Here is a 21,361-nt window from a genome sequence, read left to right as displayed (position 1 = left end):
TTTTTCATTCCCCTCTACGATGTCTTAATTCTGCTGCCGGTGGAGAAGGTGCTGCTTTCCTGCTTTCTTTCAGTAGTTCTCCATTTCACATTAAATTCTCCCTCCTGCTATATATAAATATGTGTGTATATAGATATATATTTAATATATTTTTTTTTTAGTCCTACAATCTGAAAAGACACTCAAGGGGTTGTGAGGCTTTTTCCACGGGGTTCCAAACTGCCCCTCACAAAAGCGTTTTCTTCTGAATCCTCTTGGTGCTCTTGGCTTGACCGGTGCCCAGATTTCCCCTTGCACTTTGTCTAGAAAGTGAAAGACCTCTCTGTCATTCAAAATGACTGAACAGCAGCTAGAATTTTGTTTGTCTTTGTGTGTATGTACACAAGTATGCACAAGTATGTGCGGATAGGGTTTGCTGTATGTACACACAGACATGCGAACGCGGGGGACTCTGCAAAAGTACCCAGACGCCGAAATATATGGCTGACGGAAAAGGACATAAAGAACCATTACCTCTTACTTGAGGCGAGATTTAAGTGCACCATTTTGAAGAAATATAGGATTATAAATCCGAAGCCGTACACAGTAATTTACATTGAACTTATGTTTCCATCGCTGGACTCCAATCTTTTTATAACTGGTTTGCAAAGTCAGGAAAAACAATGTAATTTAGATAAATGTTACAATGCACTTACGGTTAGTATTGTAAGGTAATACGTTACTGTCACATCCCCGTGCTTTGGATGGTAATGAAATCATAGCAGATGTTAGATTAGGTGTGGTGTATTTATAGATACAGATATGTTAGAAAAATCAAACAGAGGAGCTAATATAATCTTTTTCCTGTCTAACTGCGATTGTTGGGGAGCTTTGTGGGGACACATGACGGATATACGTCGGGTTTGCTCTGTGTCTCTTTATACACAGAGAAGGGAGGCAGACTCAGAGCGAACACACAGACATACAAATGTCATGAGTTTTGGCTCGGTGTGTGTGGGTTGTTTTTGGGTTTTGGTGGTTTGTTTGTTTTTGTTTTTTCCTACCCCCCAAAAGCTTCTTTAGCCTCCAGACAGGGGTAATCCCGGATATCCATCTTTCCGGTAACGGAGAAGGAGAAGAGAAAAATTCGCTCATGCGAGTGGGCCCCGGCGCAGAACTGCCGCGGAGCTGCCCCCGGCTCAGGTTTTCGGATGCAGTCGATCCCAAATACCTCCTCATTCTCCGCCGGGAACTGCTGCGCCCTGGGACCATCCCGCTGAATTCACCTTTACCCCGACTCTGCCGGCCCGCAGGGCGCGTAAGTGCGGGGGCCACCGCCGGTCGCCGTGGTGCGGAGAGGAGCTCTGCGAGCTGAGAGGGGGCTCGACAGCGCGGCCAGTGAGGGCAGCGAGGCCAGTGCGAGCAGCGCGGAGTAGAGCGCGGAGCGGAGTGCGGGGGCGGCCCTCCCCGCGGGTCCCGGCGCGGCTGCCCCGCTGCGCGGGGGCGCGGGTGGCAGCGGGGAGCGCGCCAGCCTCGGCCCCGGCCGGCGTCTCCCGCGATCACGTGGCCGATGTGCCCGCATTTTAAGGCAGTGCCTATATTTCTGATTATAAAGAGGTTTCTCCTGCTCGCCCCCAAAATTCATCAATGGCCGCACGATTTAAAACCCAAACAAAACACGAGCCGGCCAATTGCTGCCTTTGGTTCCAGGAGGCTGATGGCTAAAGGGTTGTGTGTTGGGTTTTTTTATTTATTTTTTTTTAAGCCCAACAAATTCCGATTTCCAGTCGCTCTCTTTTATTGGTAGTTGAGCTTGAGCCTGTTTTCTTTCTATCGGGAATTCTGGTGTATGGAAATGTCTGTAAAACCGCAAGATCAGGTTTAGGAGAGTGTTGTCTGCAGACAAAGGGTGGAGGATATATGCTAAGAACTGCAAGAGCAGATCCTGAAAAGTGAGGAATCCAGGTTTATGATAAATTGATACACAGGTAAGCAACTGCATGACAAAATGGGACCTTTAACCACAGGGGCTGCGTTATCGCCTTTGTTCAGAGACTGTCCGGAATTTGTTTGCAATCTCTTCCCATAATGGCTGCAAATGCGTGGAGTGGTCTCCACTTTCTTGAATGTTTTAAGCTGTATCTTCTTTTTTTTATGCTCTTTAAATAAAAAGTGGACTCCTTCCCAAGGCTTGGGGAAGACGTTTATCCCTGGCCTTTCCCCAGTTTTCGGTGGTTTCAGGAAAGGAGTTACAAATAAGCAAAGAAACGAGGGAGAGTAAACTTTGCTAGATGCCCCCGTTGCCAAAGTAAGATTGAGCATCGCGCTAATGCGTTGCCGTGGATAACCGGGCAGGGGGTAGCCGTGTTGATTTGTAAAGGGTGATTTAAAATAGGCTCATCGGTAATGTAGCCCCTGCACCCCTCTCTTAAATATTCCTGCCAAGTGCCTTCACGAACCTTTCCCCTCGCTGTGCATTCGTGTTCCTTAGAGGCTGTTGTTTTCCTCCCCCAATTGTTTCACTGTTGATATTACCGTATGCTCATGCCTTCGAGTTACACACGCTGCTTGAAGCACGGTTTGATATTTATCTGCAGAGAAGTTCCTTGCCCTGCATTTGAGCGGTTTGATCAATAAGGCAGTGGGAAGGTGCCTGGGGGGACCGGTGCCGCTCTGGGCTAACTGAGGGGCTGGAAACGGGCACACAGCCTCCCCGCAAACACTTGCAGCTCAGCTCCCTCTTGGGATGTTGGAATCAGCCCGTCTCTCCCAGAAACGTCTGTTTACACTGACTTGTGGCCTGTCTGGAGGCCGGGTGAACTCCTGGTTATGTTTGTTAGCCCCCGCGTAAAGCTCTACTTTGTGCTGGCAAACAGGAGTGTAGGAACCCTTGTCTGCTCCGAGTCACTCGGGCGAGTCCTCAGCGGAGGCCGAGATGCCTCGCGGGAAACAGGACAGGGAGGTGAGGAGGAGAGAAAGTTGGGATGGGATTTTTTTTTTTGTTCTTGTTACGTGATGCTCTGCTCGATCAGAAGTTAAAGGCAGTGAACATTTTTCTTAGCCGTATGCCTCCAAGCTGCTGGCCTGCCAAGTTAGTCAGCTGAATCCAATTACTGAAAGAAGCATTTCATTTGGCTCGATGGAAGCAGTCACTTATAACTTCACCTAAAATTTCAATAATACCTATATTGAGTCCATACCTAAATAATTCTAAAGATTTTCCTGGGCTTAGCTCTAGCAACTTCTTTTCGGAGGCTGGCTCTGCAAGAACGGCACTGGGAGCAGAGCAGAACCCCGTCTTTCCCGGGTTCCCATATTTGCAAAAAAAAAAACCCCAAACAAATAAACAAACAAATAAAAAACTTCGCGGGGTATTCCTGTGGCTGTGGAAGTGTGAGTAGTTGACCAACCTCTCGCCAAGTAAAGCATGTCTAGAGCAAGAAAACTATTGCTTGTGATGCTGAGGAGCTGCTTCGGAAAGGGACGAGAAGTCGATAATTAATCAGGCACAAAATGAAAACTTACCGTGTTAATCAACATCGGCTAACAATGACTCGGTTTGCAATATTATGATCTCTTCGCTCAGGGGCTAAGGTGCAACCCAATTTACGCTGCCTTCATGCACCCTGTAAAGTGCTATTTCTAATGAACTGTCTTTAAAAAAAAAAAAAAAATAAAGCACTTAAAGTTGACGCACGCCCACGTGAATGTATTATATAAGACGTTACCGGGACAGGCCCGGGCCAAGAACCTGAACGAGCATCATGTGTAATCATGAAGCTCCACTTCCCTAACTCCAGTTTGCCAGCATAAATTAAGATGATTTGGAGGGGGAATGTTGCATCCTACTGGGTGTAGGTAGGGAGAGAGAAGACTTGGTGGAAGGTTGTAAGGTCTGTTATGTTGTGAGCTATTGGAGGCGCTTCCGTTGGTTGTTCATTAAGTGGTGAGTTATTGCTGTGCGAGCCAAAGGTCATTTCAAAGGCTTATGGTGGCTAGATATCGTCTTTATAATGACCTGGTCTTCTTTGTGGGGGATTTTCTGGCACTATTAAGTTCGTAAAGTCCTGAGCCGACACGTTACATAGCTAAATGGGAAATACTAATTTCAAAGCATCAATGTTTGCGGCGCATTTTTAGCGATGGGTTTTCTTCGCTCATCTTTCTCTCGGTTTGAAATGGGAGCTGGGGAGAGGAAGGGAGAGAGAGTCCCGCGCTAGCTCCGTTCCCGCGGGCCGTGAGTGCAGGCGGCGGGTGCGGTGGTCGTGACCGAGCTGGGTGACAGCAGCTTCCCCGCAATGGCGGTCTCTCCTCCCGCCCCGTGCGCTGCCTCTGCACGCCTCGGCCTGGGCTGGGCTGCGCGTTGGGGAAGGCAGGAGCGGCTCCGCGGTCGCGGCCGTTGCGCGGGTTCCGGCAGAGCGGCTGCCTCCGGCGGCCCTGCCCGAATTCACATCCGCGGTCAGGGGGTTTTACTCTCTTGTTTACTGCCTGCTTCTCTCAAAGAGCTATTAATAAATGAAGAGAAGCGTCTGCCCTTTGTCTGATAAAAGATCTGACGTGGACTGGGAGACACGGTGAGGGGCTGCGGACGAGAGGTGCATTTATTAACAAAGTCCTAAGGAAGAAAGCTCAAAACAAAGCAGTTTCCGCTGAGAATTCTCACTTCTGTTGCAGGTCGGCGTCCACGGATTTTCCAAAGGAGCCTGAAGATCCTACTCACACAGTTAAAGTCAAAAATCAAGAAAAAACATAAGTGTGGTGAGTTCTCTAAAATTCCTTTTCCATCCACCTTTCTCTTCCTTCGACGCCTGGGCCCTTCACAGGCAGCAAAGGCCCAGGCCCGCGGAGCAAGGAGCGCTGCCAGGCTCCAGTGCCGCGGACACCCGAGCCGCTGCCCTCCTCATCACCAAGTACATAAAAGCCCTCGGAAACCCCCTCGATAGCAGCCCGTGAACAGAGGGAGCTGAGACCGATTGGGGAGCAGCCAAACCCTGGACTCAGACGAGAGGTGCGGCTGGCTCTCCGTGGGGGCCCTGTAGCTGATTTACGAGGCCCCACGGCGGCCAGCGCTCCGTGCCAGAACCAGCATCCCCTTCCACGTCTCTATCTGCGAGGCCGCCCGCACTCTCCAGTGCTCTCAGCAGCCCGCCTCGGGCGCAGTCCCTAGGCACGGTGGGTACCCCGTCGCCCGCCCAGGGCAGAGGCTTCCCGTCGTATGGCTCCCCTGCCCATGGCCCGGCGCGGCAGCCGGGTCCAGTGGCGGCTCCAGCCCTTTCCTTATATACGGGGCTGGCCCGAGTCGGCGGCCGGGAAACGTGCCGAGCCGGGGATTCTTTTGCCGGGCTCCCTCCTACGCGCGGCTGCTTTGCACTTCTGAAAGTGCCGGGTCTTGGGAAGTGTTTTCCTTTTCATTCCTGGCCGGAGCAGTTACTGCCACGGCACTAGTAGTCATAAATTTTGTTACAAACCGCAATGACAGGTGCATTGATATGCACCCTGAGAGCTCCGGCTGCTTTAATAACCGCTCCGCTGGCCGCTCTCACCGCCTCTTATTTATTCGGTATCATATTAGATATTGATCCCAAGCAGAATTAAGTGTAGTGGGAAGTTTTAGTAGAGAACTGCTTAATACGAAAGTATCGAGGGAAAAGTGTCAGTGGGCTCTCGTGGACTCCCGGCTGCTTCCCAGACAGAGCCGTGAGAGGGTCGGCAACCTCCAAAAGCGGTAGAAGCAGTGACAGGACAAAAAGCCCCATTACAACACCTAACAGTTCAGATGTGGTTAACCTTTCTGGAGAAGAGAAAGGGAAATCTGAAACACAGACATGGATACTTTGCAGTTGCTACTCTCGGTGCCTCCAAACCTACCTCCCAATGCTCGGCCTCACCATTTGGATCTCTCTCTCTTCCCCCCCGCCTTCTCCCCCACTTCCCTGGAGGCTGTTTCTGGCCAAACCACCAAGTGTTGAGACCCGGCTTTGGTGTTACCTAGAAAAACATCACCCCGGGCCTTGCACTCGTGGAAAACTAAACCCTGGAAAGCTCTCTCTCTCTCTCCCTCTTTCTCTCCCCCTCTCCCTTTTTTAACATCTAAAGATGAGCCACCAAACAGTTGAGCATTGTCCATATGATTTATTGCCCATAGCCTCCTTTTTAGGTTCAAGCAGAGTTCACAAGCAGTTGGTATTTCAGAAAAGAAATAAGGCTTTTAACAGCTTAACAGCAATATTCTTTCTTAAGATTCTGTGTATTCTTTTGGGAACTATACTTTACAAGGCACATAAAAGCCTACGCTTAAGGCAGTGTTGTGCTAACAAAAGTTTTCAGTCCAAATAATTCCCAAAAAGGTGGATGTTAGGAAGTGGTAAACGAGTGATAGAAATATTTTGCACAAAAATACTGTCAATGGCTCGACAAGATGGTCACAGCGTATTAAAACGCATCTGAATAGCCATAGCCCATTTCTGGAGATATTTCTTAACTAAAAATTTATGGAAGATGAAAATAGCTATTTTCTCACTTCAATCAGCTTCGATGATCATCCCAAGCTTTTGTTCACGGAAGAAAAGAACCCAGGCGGTTTGAGATAGGGAATAAACCTCAAAGAGCGGTCGAGGATGGCAGCTCGCTAAGGTTATTTTGAGTTACACAGACATGTTTCCTGGTGAATTTTAGAAAACAGATCATCGGCACCTGACAGTACCAACTGTTGAGAGAGAAAGAGCAGTTTTCTGGTAGTATTGCTTCAGTGTAGGCTGGAGAATGCCAATTATCGGACACTGTTCCAAAATCTCTAGCTACTCTTCTCTGGTATGTTAATGGGCTTAAACCTTGAATACATACAACGAACTATTGAGATACGTTGAGTTACAGACTGACGTTACCAAGTGAAGTATGTACTAATTTACAAAATTACTAAAAATGTCAAAGAGAACTCTTAATCGACAAGAAAAATAATAACATGAAATATTAAAAAACATCAACAAAATTACAGAGCAGTTTATATTTTGCCACAAATACAGACAAGTTCCAGGAGCAGCAAGGGGAACGGTAACAGCACCCTGCCCCAAAACATCTGCCCTAAGGGAATTGTACGTTTTCATTGTGAGCCGCCCGACCGGGGAATCGGGGAAGGCGGAGAGGGGAGCGCCATAAGGCTCCAGGCTGGGAAAATAAGAGAACCCCCTAAAAATGATCTCCAGTGGTTCAGGTTCTTTCTACTGGGGACAAATAACAAGGACGAGAACCGTTGAGCGAGGGAATTTAATTCATCACAGAATTAAAATAGGGGAGCTGACCTGCGACTTCCTTTATAGTGCAAAGTGAAGGGAGTGAATGGCGCCAGTTATACTTTAACTCTGGAGGAATCCAGGGCAAGGAGGAGGCCGGGTTTACAAAGGGGACGGGGGTTTTCTGCCTCTACCCGGCCACAGCCCGGGCTCCATCCATCATGTCAGCCGTGCGTAGCCCTGCGCACGCGTGCCGGGCGGGGAACGAGGGGGCGCGGGGGGCTCCCAGCTGGAACGGGCCGATGGGTCCCTGGGGACAGCAGCCAGCGCTGCCTCACGTTGCTGAAAGCCCTGGCCTGCAACTGGGAGGGCCGATCCAGCGAAACGCGTGAGGGAATGGTCCAAAGACACAACAAAGACGAAAACGTCTCACAAAACGCAGTAAAAAATGCCCCCTGGAAAGTCCTGCCAATATGTCCCCATTTTCCCGAGCACCATCTCTCTCGAGTGGCACCCTCCCTACTGTCCCCCGGTCATACCCTGCTGTGCCCTTCTCTCTCTCTGGGTGTGCTTCAGTTTGCCCTAGATCCTGCCTGGTGACCCTGTTATTTTCGGGTGCCAGTTGCTCTCTTCCTGAAAACTCTGGTCCTTCTTTGCTGTCAACTACTGCTTCTCTGGTATATCCTACTCTTTTATTGATATTCCTAGTTCCTTCCTTCTCTGATGTCCCTTCGTTATTTTCTTCTGAATGTTCCCTGCTCCTTCTCTGTTATCTCCTGCTCTTTGATGTATCCCGGTTCTTCCCTGGTGTTTCCGAGTCTCTCCCTGGTGCCACTGTTCCTTCCCCACTGTTCCCTGCTCCCGCCCTACTGCCCCCGGGTCCATCGGCCCAGCCGAAGCTTACGGGTGCCGGGGTGTGGGGCATGCCGGGCTCGGTCCGGCCGTTCAGCCGACGCCCCCGTACCGAAGGTCTTTTTAGTGTCCTCTCTGTCCCTCTCCTCAGGTGGCTACGAGTGGCCCGGGCCGACGACGTGAGGCGTGGGGCGGCAGTCAATGTTATTTGAGCGGGGGCCGCTGGCCTCGGCGATCGCAGAGAGGAGAATGCAGAAAGCCGCCTACTACGACAACGCGGGGCTCTTCGGGGGCTACTCCTACAGCAAGGCCGACGCCTACCCCTATGGCGCGGCTCACCAGCCCTACGGCCAGGCCGGCCTGGACGGCGAGTACCCTGGCTCCGCCTGCTCCGTCCCGGGCTCGGCGCCCGGTCGCGCCCCAGCCCACAAGGGCAGCGAGCTGAGCGGCAGCTGCATGCGGACGGCCGGGGGGGGGGGCCGGGGGCAGCCAGCCCCCAGGCATCGGCGAGCAGCAGCCCCCGGCGCTGCCGCCCTCCTCTCCGCCCAACCCCCCTCCCAGCGCGCCCCCTCCGAAAAAAACCAAAGGGGGCCCCAACTCCGGGGGCTCGGCCACCGCCACACTCAGCAAGCAGATATTCCCCTGGATGAAGGAGTCCCGGCAGAACTCCAAGCAGAAAAGCACCTGCGCCCCCTCAGGTAGCCCAACACCGCCGCACCGGGCCCTTGCCCGCCCGGGCAGCCGGGCTGAACCTCTTGGGCTGAACTCCGCAGCCCTGCGCCTTGTTCCCTGCTCCTTCAGCTGTCATCGCCCCCATCCCACGCTCGGAGGTCTCAGCCCTGCCGGGCGCTGCAGGTGGGGCTGGCCAGGGGCTTCTGCCCTCATTCTCTGACAGACAGCCCAGCGGCGTCGGGCTTTGCTCCGACGGGTCCCGGCAGAGCCTGGACGGGCGGCCGCTGGGGATCCTTGAGGGAAGGCGTCTGCGGGGAGTGTGTACGCCGGGCAGGGATGGATGGATGGGAGGCCACCCCCGGCCTCCTGCGCCCCCTCCACGCACGCCAACACAGCGAGAGGGGGTGGTGGCGAGACATCGGACGACCCTGGGGGGAGGGGGATTTTCGGGGGGAACCAACGACTTTTTGTGCCTCTTCCCTGCAGGAGAGAGCTGCGAGGACAAGAGCCCTCCCGGGCCGGCCTCCAAGCGGGTGCGCACAGCCTACACTAGCGCGCAGCTAGTGGAGCTAGAGAAGGAGTTCCACTTCAACCGCTACCTGTGCCGGCCACGCCGGGTGGAGATGGCCAACCTGCTCAACCTAACTGAGCGGCAGATCAAGATCTGGTTCCAGAACAGGCGGATGAAGTACAAGAAGGACCAGAAAGCCAAAGGCATCATGCACTCCCCCGTCGGACAGTCCCCGGATCGAAGTCCCCCGCTGAGCGGCCCAAACCACGTCGGCTACTCCAGCCAGCTCCCCAGCGTCAACAGCCTCGGCTACGACGCGCCCTCGCCCACTTCTTTCGCCAAGTCCCAGCAGAGCATGTACGGGCTGGCCGCCTACACGGCGCCGCTAAGCAGCTGCCTGCCGCAGCAGAAGCGCTACGCAGGCGCGGAGTATGACCCTCACCCCATGCAGAGCGGCGGCGGGGGTTTCGCTAACCCCAGCCTGCAGGGCAGCCCCGTCTACGTCGGGGGCAACTTCGTGGACTCGATGCCGGCCTCGGGCCCCATGTTCAACTTGGGGCACCTGCAGCACCCCTCCTCCGCCAGCGTGGACTACAGCTGTGCTGCGCAGATCCCCGGCGGCCACCACCATGGACCTTGCGACCCCCACCCCACCTACACGGACCTCTCCTCTCACCACTCCTCTCAGGGACGGATGCAAGAGGCACCCAAGCTTACGCATCTGTAGCGGGGCGGCGGCCGGCGGGGCCCGGTCTCCTCTCCATTACCTCACTTTTCTGAATGGACAGTGTGACTGTGCTCTCGAGTGCCAACAGTATTAGTGGATTTGTCTCCCCTAGCAGCTCCCTTCCTTCTTCCGCAGCCCCGAGTAGGTCCGTTAGCAGGAGCCTTTCTCTTAGAGCTGTTCTGAGCATGACAGTGCAATATACTGCAAACCGAGGGACTGATAAGATGGTAATAATGTACTTGAAGGTAAGTCTTAGAGATGCCGTAGTGTTAGCAGCGCGTCATGCTGAGGTGTTTTAGACCAGTCGTGAGCAGTGGGAACTCGCCTGCACGTAAGCTTATTTCAGAGAAGTTAATTTATGAATTCCTCCGTAGCGTAAGGATCGCATCGGACTAAATGATATGTATTTATTATTTTAAGCGAGACATTTTTGTATCACTGATTATTTATCCTCGTCTTAATGTATTTATGTGGGTATTTGTAGAGTTTCTTCACCAATACTTCGGGAGAGCGATTCAGGTCCGTGGTGACTTACATTTCACCTATTTAGTATATACGGTCTGAGCTAGTTGAGAGAGTAGTCTTGAACAGTTGTAACAGTGGCTGGTGTTTGTAGTTTATGTAAGGATTAACTAAGACAGCAAGTCGTAAGTAATTAATAGAGTAAAACAAACCGTGGCATCACACAAAGAGCCGTTAAACTTCAGAAAAAAAAAAAAAAAAAAAGAAAACAAAAGCAAGAAAGTATTTTTAAAATATTTATTTCTAACTGGGCTGGCCCTGCTGGCGTGCTTGGGTGCCTTGGCTGGCAGTGGGCTTGGCTGACTGAAGCCACCTTGAGCTGGAAGTGCAGCTGCTTTGAGGAGGTGATCCACAAAGCAGGGCACTTGGCCATCTTGTTTCAGATCAAATCCTGAATACAGAAACCTCGATGAAGTTAACATGTATTTATTGACTGGGTATCTATGGCACATATTACTATTTCGGTGAGCTATTTATTTTATTTTCTTTATTTTTTTTTTTCTATCTGAAATAGGAATTTAGAAGCTTAGAACAAAAATCAAAACAACCAAAACTAAACCCACAACAACAACAAAACCCCAAAAAACAACAACATAACACACAAAAAAAATAACCCTCTCTGATAGTGCTAATTTCATTAGGGTCTCCATAGCAATCCATGCAGCAGCTGCCGCCTCCTTTGTTATTTATACTGTTGCCTTTATTCTAACCATAAATCAATTTTTTAGACATCTTTGGAAGCCCGAGCTTTTCCTCTTGTTTTTCATAAAAATAAACTTTGAAAGAAAATTGACAATCAGATGCACATAGCTGAAGGGTGCCGCCGGGACGGGTGCAGGCACTGGCCGGGCGGTGCTGCCGCGCTCTCCCAGCCAGGACGGTAAAAAAAAAAGAAAAAAAAAGAAAAAAAGGGAAAAAAAAAAAAAGAAAAAAAAAAGAAAAGGGAACGATGCTCTGAACCCTCGTCTTTCATCTTCTCTAGTTACACAGCTGTGTGAATCCCTCGCTGGAATTACAGAGACACTTCTTTTGTAAATGTTGTCATTAAAGTCTCTTTTTGAGGGTACATGTTGCCCTGAGAAGACTGTTCTTACCTCTTTTTAAAAGTAGCCAGTTAAAGATTAATCTGAACTTCTGTATCCCCCACCAAATCGTCTTGACGAGCCACTTCCCAGACTGACAAACACCGCAGCTCCTACTCCATCCTCGAATGACAAGACCTGGCATACCTATTGTGCGAAATACTTTAAATCCTCCAATTCTGGTCAACACAGACAAGAGAAAACTTCAGTCCCCACATTTTCTTTCTTTCTTCCCCTCCCCCAACCTTCTTACTCTTCTTATTTTCTTTGTCCTTCCTGTTTTCTTCCTTGTCTTCTGGTGTTTATGTTTGGATGGACAGCAATGATTCAAAATATTACTTAGGATTTTATTTCCCCTCTGTGAGATTTTAACAATGTCGTGCTATATTAAGAAGTGTATCTTTTGTTAAATTTCACTTTTACCCAAGCAAATTTGGATATATGTGTTGTAGATCTGTAAACAAAACCAGAACAGAATAAACTACTTTGTTCGGAGACATATTTTAACCATTTGGAGCCCTAAAGTTATTTTCTGTGGAAGTTTTCACACAAATTACTTCTTAGAATCTCCATCCAGGAGTAAACAAAACATACAAACAATGCAAAAAATAAGGCTAAGCACTACACATGAATTACACTTTCACAATATTCCATAAATATATGTATCTCCAAAACTTTCTGTAATCAATGTACCCACAACTGACATTGTCTATGTAGGATTTTTTTTGTGTGTGAAACATGATGTATTTCACATCACTGCTTGCATCTGCAAAAGGCACCACCATTTCTGCAAGGTAAAATCCAGTGTGTTTTTCCCCAGGTGTTATCCACCTTCATGCTCTGTGAGCTGTTCCTCAAAAAGTACCTGCTCTGCCTCACACTACTATAGTCTCCATCGTGAAATCTGTTAAGAAAAAGAAGGCTGTTTATAGATAGCGCTTCTCCAGAGGGCTTCAGAGGAACCCTGACCACAAACATGGTGTTACTTTGCATTATTTTGTATTAGAGAAAGACAGTGTTTGCAGACTTGCTTTCCAGTGGGGGAGGCGGAGGAACATGTGAAAGGGGAAATCTTCCTGTAAATAAATTCACTTCCTCCTCTGTGGCTGTGGCAGAGATGTCTTGTTTGTAACAAGATAGAAGTCCATGATGATAACCTTATTATTAGAAGTAATGTTACTTTAGTGAGATTGCTGGCATTTTTACAATGTTTGTACAAGCATCAGCAATCTTGAGGAGAGACACTTTGGCACAAGCCAGACTTTTTCTTGGCCCATCATTTAAAACCCATAAATTATAAACAACCCCCTTTCACACTCAACAGGAACTCAGCTCCTTCGCAACAGCATCTGATGTGCTGAACTCTGGTCACCCATTTAAAACACAACTCATCAGCCAAGGCCAGGCCTGGGGCTGATCTCAGAGCTGCCTTTCTTTACAAATAGGAGCTGTAGTACCCCTTCCTCTCCTTCCCTGCTCCCTCTATCTGCTTCAAACTCATAAAAGGGTCACTGAACCAGGGGCTCTAAATACTGGCAGCACTGTGGCAGTGTCAGGGATAGTGACCTGCCAACAGCAGTTCTCAGGGGTAGACTGAGCCTCATCAAGGCCATGGGGCCACAGCAGTTTCCCTGCTGCAAAAAAGATATGATGCTTTGTATTAACTTTGTAAGGACAGTGCAGGGCTGAGGTGCCCTTTTGCAGGAGTGCTATCCATGCCCCTCTCTCTAGGGCCTGGTGAGCAGCCTTGGGGCAGGGGGATGTAGGCAGGCACAGATAGGATCTCCTAGGGATGCTACTGTCTTGCAGGTGCCACTTGTGTGGGGATGGGACAACAAAGTCAAATGTCTCCTGCTTCATTAGCACTGGGCATTAGCACTCCTGGGTTGAACACTGCAGGCTCCAAACTTTGGTCCATTGATCTCCAGAACACCCCACATGGCTGTCTCCTCAGGAACAGGCAGGTTGAAGCTGGCTGAGAAAGATAGAGCCCACCTGCACCAACTAGAAGCACTCTGATGTTCCTGGGGTCATTTGAGCTCCATGCCAAGACATCTGAAGGCAGGATCCACTTACCTGGAGGATTCTGCAGCCCTTCAGTCCCATGGGAAGCCCTACAAAACAGCCTGCAGAGAGGTCCAGGGACAGAAGGGACCACTAGGGAAAAAAGGGGTAAAGGGGATAGGGCTGCCAGGCTACTCAGTGCTTCATTGACAGCTGTTGGCTGGAAAGGGAAGGGAGAAACTACAGGTTGTGACACCATCATTCTACATGCCAGCCTGCTGTGTGTGCCCAGCAGCCACACACAATGGCAGCCCAGTGAAGAGCAGCATGCTGCACATCTGAGAGACCCAGGCATCCAGCACTGCTGCTGAGGACCTGCCTGGGAACAAAAGCTGGAGCCAGATGGGCAGCACAAAGGGTCTGGTGCTGCTGGGGCAATTAGAGCAGTGGTGGCTGTCTGGGAACCACGTGGTGTTAAATATTGATGAACTGGCTACCTCTACTTTTAAAAGTTGGACTGAACTAGAGCTCTGTTGGCTGCAGTCACTTTCCAGGGACATAGCAGCAGGTTGCTCTGTGGATGAGCAATGGCTCTCCATTCCCATGTGAGCAGTGGCAGTGGGTATGTTATGGTCCTTGCTGGGAGTGGGGCTGGTAGGGGAGGGAGAGGATTGTCTCTATTAAGCGTTATTAGTCATGTGATGAGCACTTTTCATTTGGCTGTGGTTCTTCCTACTTCTGTTGAGTCAGCTGGGACTTGACCAGAAACCCTGGCCAGCAGAGGCAGTGTCCAGTTCCCGAGCACAAGACAGGACAGAACAAGATGGGGCCCCTTCAGTCACAAAGGCTGAGATGCAAAGGGGTCACAGTGAGAAGTCCATGCCTGCACATACACAGGTCTCTGTAGATACTGTTCAGGAGCACAGGTGGGCCTTTGCCTCCACATTTAGAACCCAGGGTCCTGGAATTCCCTTAACTGCTCTGGGATGAACCCCAGAAAGTCTCAGTTGCAATGACCATAAACACTAAGCAGAACATAAGCAGCATGAGATCTATACTCAACAGGATGGAAGTATTCCAAGTGAAAACACTCCTGAATATAAAATTTGAACACCTGGTTTCATTTCTTCTTTATTCACTGAAGCACAATTTTTCTTGCAAAAGAAATTTTGAGAGGTAGTAAACAACTCCATGCTGAGTGAGGTGCGTAGCCTTGATCTTTCCTCCAAGGAATCTGGGCCACCTTTTAGAATATTTGGGAGAAAAAAGGGCTAGGTGAAGCAGAAATCTTGGACAAAACCCCTTTGATATCCCTGTTTTGCACATGACAGTATGGCTTACTGTGATACCTCTGGGTTATCGGTATGTGTAGTTTTTCCTTCCTGTCAAATTCACAGCCACGGGACAGGAATTGGAGATTTACACGGCACAGGTGCCCATGAGGAGTCACTCTTCAGGGGAAATCTACACAGAATGAGAGAAAGACTTTTCTGTGTTCATGCAGAGGTTATCTGTAGTTAATCTCACATACTTGGAGAGCAGAGGCCTGGTGAAACTGTTCCAAGGGTCATTTGGGAAAGGGGAGATTGTATCAGGCAAATATCAGTGGTAGAGGGAAATGCACCTTCCTTAGGAAGAACGTGAATGGCCCTGTATGCCTGGAAGGGCTGTGCTTGTGCTGGAGCTGAGCCTGGCTCACTCAGTGTGGCAGGATATTTCCCATTGCCCTGGCGTCTCTGTATATCCCTGGATTTATTCATATTGTACAAAATAAATACTCCAGAGCCACTGCTTAAATCATCAGTGTTAACTTACCTTTCTTCATGATGTCCACCCATACCCTGTCTTTCTCCACACCATGGGTGTATATCCCCAAGTACACTTGCAAACCAGCTCTCTCTGACTGGAAGTGTCCTGGCAGCAGAGGGGCAAGGACAAGGTCATGCTCAAACCAGACCTTTCATATAATTATCTTGAGGACCTGGAAGACATCTATTTAATCTCTTGTGTGTTAATTACTGTGAGAAGCACAGAGGGTGGAGGCTTGCTTCAGAGAGGAAAGGGAACGTGCCTCACCTCAAAATGGTCCCTGTGGCTCAGGGTTGTCATTGTCTTCAACATATGTGCTGCTCCAGCAACCTCCCCAAGGCACTGCTGGTTAAAGGTTTGCACCCAACATGGCTTAGGGTTTTTTGGCTGGGCTTGTTCCTACATTGTCTTTATTTCACAGTGTCTGTCTCAGGCTTTGCAGTGGTCCACGTTTCCAGAACTGTGGTGGTACAGCAGTTGGTTTGGTCCATTGTTCTCACCGAGGTTTCTGCTGCAGCATTTCCCAACCTCATGCCATCACTGCAGTGCTTGCCCACATGTCCCTAAACCTCCCAGTCATTCTCAAATTGGCTTTGACAGCATCATGTTCCTCCCACTCTTTTAAACAATTTTTTCTTCATCCTTTGACTTCCAGGGGCTCTTTTCTGATTAGACTTCTTGATAAAAACAAACCATGGTGGCTCAACTTCTTATCACTGGAACATAGCTATTTAAATCTCAACACTGAAATTCAGGAGCATAGAGAATTGCATCTCCCTCAAAGGCCACAACAGCAAGAGATGTTTTGCCTGTGTTTAGCTACTGATTTCTGCTTTTCTCATCCTTGAACAGTCCTGCAAAAGCAAACAGGTAAAGAACAAGAAACTCAGTAACAGAATCCAGCTGGGTGAATGGAAAGGTGGTATGTTGGTGTGAACGTGGACAGCTCTTCTAGTGTTTAAAACACAGCTTTACATGTGATTAAATCAGTTGTGTTCTGCAAACAGAAGAACCAAGTAAGCAGCAGCCTTCTTCTAGAGCCACGGCTGTTTGCTTCACTGTGGGCAAGAGTTTTCACAGCAGGGGATACTGAACAGCACAGATGCTTTCCTGCATGGACAGCATTTCTCTGCTAAAGAGAAAGCCCGCTGGTTTCTGTTTTGTCAGAAGATGACATTTTCCAAACTGATATGATTGCCATTGGTGTGCTGACCAAGTTTAACCCCTCCCTCAAAATGTAGGTTTTCTGACAAGCTGTGTTTGATTTAAACTGTTCTTATATATGCATACTCTGCAAATGGAAATGTGATACTCATACATCACCACCTACCGCTGCACCCCATTATTAATGAAATATGGTAGTGTAGCCCAGAATAGTGAGCAAGTCTGTATCTGGAGAACACCTAACTTTGGGTCTCTGGGCTTACAGTAAGTGATCTGTCTGTAGACTGAGTCCCAAGTACATTAAAGCAGACTATAGCCAGACTTTGCTCTGTAAGAATTGCGTTATAGTCTGGAGCTGGGGAGAAATGGGGGCTGAGAGGCCACATTGCTGGTCAGAGCCCATATGCAGAAAAGTGCTCCTGTGTCCTTACAGGCATGTGTCTGCCTGTCCCAGGCATGAGTCCTCCTCATGGCCCCTGAAGGAATGAAAATCAGGCCTGTGCTAAATTGTTGGCTGGGTGTAACAGTGGGGCAGCTGGGGCTGAGATGCAGAGCACAAGTCTCCATGGGAAAGACTTGAGGGTGAGTCAGTGAAATGGTCTGACTGTATCTCCCCACAATGCTCCTTCTCTGCCACCACCTCAGCCTTCAGAAATCTGCAAAAGACACAGTGGAATTTTTCCTTCACTGGGTACCTTGCTTACCCTCAAGTGGTTAGCACCATGTCTCAGCCTCACAAAATTTGAGCTCTGACTAAGAGCTTGTAGAGCTCTTTGGGCTGTTGAGTGGAAGGCACTGTACAACGGATGAAGGCATTTAAATTTCACGCTTTTATTTAGAAATAAAATATTTTTCTATAGGGCACCACCTCTGCATTTCCCAGCTAAGTCTACATCTACCTTTTAAGACTTGGAAGGTTACATTGAATTCAAAACAGCATGATGTAGCCTTTCTTCATGCTCCTTTTCTGTGCAGTCCCAAGTTGCCAAAGCCCAAGCATGCTCTGTCCAATGAAGTTTTGCTGCTCTGAAATGCACTGACACATTGTTATCAATTGAGGAATTGGATGAAACTAATCATCACCCAAATCAAGCACAAGTGTAACTCACACTGGATGGCCAAGTATCTCTTGAAGCCGTCGAGGGAAAGAGGATAACTTTTGCATTCCAGGCTTCACATTCTCCTTGTTTCTGGTCCCTGCCATGCCGGGAGGGTGAAAAGTTGGTGGGGGGAGGGGGATGTTGGCTGGGCAGTGCAACTCACAGCACTCTCTGCCAGCTGCAAATGCGCAGCAAACAGTGCCGAATCGTCAAGGGAAAAATGAAAGCCCATTAGCAGGATGAGCCCGGGGAATCGCGTTTGAGAGGCTGCAGAGCACTTATCTGATGGATCGAGACCATCAAGAGCCGCAAGGTGCAGCAACCCGCCCCCTCGCCCCGAGTGCGGACAGCCGGGGGGTGTCTGCCCAGCCCGCCGCGCAGCCGGCTGCTCCGCTGGTCTGCGGGGGCTCCTGTGGGAACCTCCGGGGGCCTGGCTGGCAGCAGGGCAAGAGGAGGGGGCAAAGCTACCCTCGGACAGGAGCCCTGGCAGCGGGAAAACGCCGGCCCACCCGCCCTCCAAACTCTTGGCAAGCGGCTCCGGCGAGCTCAGAACGAGTGATCTGTCCCGGGGAGTTTCGGCAGCGCCTGCCCACCCAGGCAGGTGGGCCCTGGGCTGCTCCGCGGGCTATGGACGTGGGGTACTTTTCCCTCGCCCTTCCGCCGGGGCTATGTCGCGAGGCCCGGCTGCCTCCCTCCCGGCGGGGGGACAGAGCCTTCCAGGCGCTGGGTACCGCGGCCAGCGCCGCGCCTTCCCCGCTGCCTGCCTGCGCGGAGGCGGTGGGGTACACTGCCGCTCCCGCCGCGGCGTCGGACTCCGGCTACTGGCCGTCTCGAGGAGCCGGATCACTGGGCTACGCCACGTCCATTTTCCCTCTGACGCCGCCGGAGTCCGGCAGTCCCTGCCCCTGCCCTGGCGCGGGGGGCACGGAACTGGGACGATTCTGTTCCTGCCCCGGGTCCGCCCCAGCTCCCGCACCCTCGGCCCCCTCAGCGGCCTCGGCGGCTCCCCGCACCTTCGAGTGGATGCGAGCGAAGCGGAGCCTGCCCAGAAGAAGTGAGTTGGGGAGGTGAGGTGTGGGCGGGGGCTGCTGTCATCCCGGGTACCGCTCTCATCCCGGCTCCCCTCATCCCGGCTCCCCTCTGCCTCAGTCCTGTCCTGGCCCCGGCCCCAGCCCCAGCCCCGACCCCCCGCCCCGCTCCCTTCCCTTGCCCCCGCTGAAGCGCGGTGTTTTTCTGCGTTGCAGGCGGCGCTGCACCGTGCAAGGGAGACCCTCCTGCCTGTCCCGCGCGCACCAGCTTCAGCACCCGGCAGCTGACTGAGCTGGAGAAAGAGTTTCACTTCAGCCGGTACCTGTCGCGGGCCCGCCGCCTGGAGGTGGCCCGCTCGTTGCGGCTCCGCGATGCCCAGGTGAAGGTCTGGTTCCAGAACCGCCGCATGAAGCAGAAGAAGCGGGAGAGGGAGGCGCAGGCCACCCCCGCCACGGAACCCACAGGTGTTCCGGGATGCCCCGTATAAGGCCCGGGCGCCCCCCACGGAGGGATATGCCGGGGACGTCGGGGCCGGGATGGAAGCTACAGACAGCAGGACCCGGGGTGTCCTTTCACGAGGACCGCGGCGATACAGCTCCGCTGTTTCTCCTGTCACAATTTATCTCCGGTTTTGTTGATGAGGATTTAGAGAAAGGCGCCAGCCCCAAACGCTGCTGCTCGCTGTCGGGCCGTCTGAGGCTGTGGGAGCTAACAGGTGCTGTCGCCAGCGCAGGGCAGAGCAGAAAGCAGCTTTAGCAGCAATCCTGGATCCACGAGGCAGTGGGTGCGCGAGGGGGGATTACCTCAAGCTCCCGATCCCTTCTTCGTTTAACATTTAAAAAGAGAGATCCGCAGCCTCAGCAGAGTTGATGCCTAGATAAAAGAGGGAGAAATGCCGACAAGATAGAGCAGGGGCAAGCTAGGAAACCTTCCTGTCATGGGAAGGGGCAGGCATAGTAGTGAGTCCAAGATTCCCTTTTGAAAAAAGTACCCTTGTCCTCTGCCTTACTCTGTAAAATCAGAAGAAAAAAAAAAACAAACCAAACACGGGCTGGTTATGCTTGTATTTATTGCTTATTTATTCTCATTCATTTTCCTGCTGTGAAGAAAGGTTTATAAAGAAAAAGTCTTAAGAGAAGCATATCTTCCCATTCCAACTGCAGAGGTGTGGAGATTTTCCTTGCAGAAGCTCTAGGCTACGTGGGACAGGTCAGCAGCTACTCTGCTGGCTCCCAGCACCTCTTGTGCATGTCTGAGCAGGGACAAAACAACATAAAGTCTTGCAATGTCCAGGGCCAGACTCTCAGATCATGCAGCTCTCTCAGGCTTGGTTGTATCTTACGGTTAGAGAAATGCACCACATTAAATCACTTTGCAACAAATCCTACCACCTACAGACCCTCAGGACCTGTTAAGCACAGAAAGATGCTTGGGTTTGACAACAGATCTCTGCTAGCAAAAGACTAAGAAGATTCCTGTGTTTTTTTACCTGAGGTACCTTTTAAAAAAGGATGACAATAACTGATTGCCCCATACTGGATCTACAGGATGGTGGTTTTATTTGTGGAACAAAATGATTTTGAATAACTTTCTCTGCTCCAAATTTCTGTGGGCTGTTGGACTCTGAGGTGAAGAACAATTTGTAGAACCAGGGAATGTGGATCTCAGGGGACTTGTAAGCAAGAAGTCCTGCCTGGAAGCCTAGACACCAACAAATGGTCTTTTTTGAATTCTTGCTGAGCTAAAGAAGCATAGAGAGAAGATGAAGATGGAGCTCTCAAGTCAGAAAATCCGCAATGCAGAGGATACTTACTCTCCATACTACTTTCCATTTCCCAAAGTGCTTACAGGCCTTCTTGTGAAGACTTCTGTTCTGCTGTTGGACTGGGAAGCCCCTGCCTATGGTAGATTCAGCAGAGATTGGTGGAAGCCCTGGGAAACAGTGTGTTCCCAAAAGCTGGGTAGAAGCGTTGGGATGATGCCACAGCAGCAGGTCCAGGGATGAGAAGGAATGGGAGGCCTCCTCAGCAAGCGGATGGCCCCCTGCAGTGAGTGCCTAAGGGCGGGGACTTCCCAAGAGAGAAGCGTTTGGTTACACATCATATACTGAGAGTACCTGGAAAGTACAATAAAGCTGGAGGTTTGCAGTTGTGCATGTACACAGGAACATTTTTGTTCTGATTGTGGTGTTACGGTTCGTATCTCACTGGCTTGTTCACTTCGTGGCTTATCACTGAAAACTTCTCAGGACCAAAGTACTTGCGTGAAACCAGTTGCAACAAAAAAATGTGGTTTGCAGTTTTTTAGTAAATTAATGATACCAACTGTGCATTTATACTTCAGGCTGATCATTCATTAAAAAACAGCAAATAATATTCCTGCCACCTGTTTTTGAGAAGATAATATTTAAAGCAAAGTAAAGCAAAGCAAAATCATGTAAAATTAATGAAAATTTAAGTAAATAAAATTTATTTTGCAAATAGAATATTGAAGGCAAGTCAGATTCTAACCAACCCTTTTCAGATATTTTTAAGGTTCTCTTTAAACAAGTCTCCTGCTAGTATTCCTTCTTTTTTTTTTCTTTTTTTTTTTTTCTTTCTTTTTCTTTTTTTTTATCAAGCAATAAGCACAGACATGTAGCCAGAATAACCCATCTCTCCAAAAGCATATGGCTCACCCAC

At 50.1% G+C, this 21,361-nt stretch overlaps 2 protein-coding genes across 2 annotated transcripts; both read left to right on the top strand.

The window, feature by feature from the left end:
• The first annotated feature begins 2,030 nt into the window (after positions 1–2,030).
• Positions 2,031–12,073, top strand: HOXD3 (homeobox D3). The gene is given in 5 exon segments (XM_068169836.1): positions 2,031–3,925; positions 4,654–4,737; positions 8,212–8,528; positions 8,530–8,758; positions 9,219–12,073. Coding segments are annotated over 3 exon segments (1,248 nt in total). The 5' UTR covers positions 2,031–3,925; positions 4,654–4,737; positions 8,212–8,261; the 3' UTR covers positions 9,971–12,073.
• A 6,205-nt stretch (positions 12,074–18,278) lies between these two features.
• LOC137458153 (homeobox protein Hox-D1-like) lies at positions 18,279–19,167 on the top strand. Its single transcript, XM_068169839.1, has 2 exons — positions 18,279–18,705; positions 18,896–19,167. Exons 1-2 carry the CDS (start codon positions 18,279–18,281, stop codon positions 19,165–19,167), a joined length of 699 nt encoding a protein of 232 aa, XP_068025940.1.
• Positions 19,168–21,361: the final 2,194 nt, after the last annotated feature.

This window comes from Melanerpes formicivorus, unplaced genomic scaffold (assembly GCF_026170545.1).
Source record: "Melanerpes formicivorus ecotype bairdi unplaced genomic scaffold, bMelFor1.0.p_v2 SCAF_226, whole genome shotgun sequence".
NCBI lineage: Eukaryota > Metazoa > Chordata > Aves > Piciformes > Picidae > Melanerpes > Melanerpes formicivorus.
The sequence above is the reverse complement of the archived record's forward strand: the minus strand, read 5'-3'. Positions and strand labels throughout refer to the sequence as shown.

Excerpts from the sequence above, each read along its gene's own strand:
- LOC137458153 (XM_068169839.1), top strand. The coding sequence starts at position 18,279 with ATGGACGTGGGGTACTTTTCCCTCGCCCTTCCGCCGGGGCTATGTCGC. Across the intron at positions 18,706-18,895 it reads GCGGAGCCTGCCCAGAAGAA|GCGGCGCTGCACCGTGCAAG; the intron begins GTGAGTTGGGGA and ends TCTGCGTTGCAG.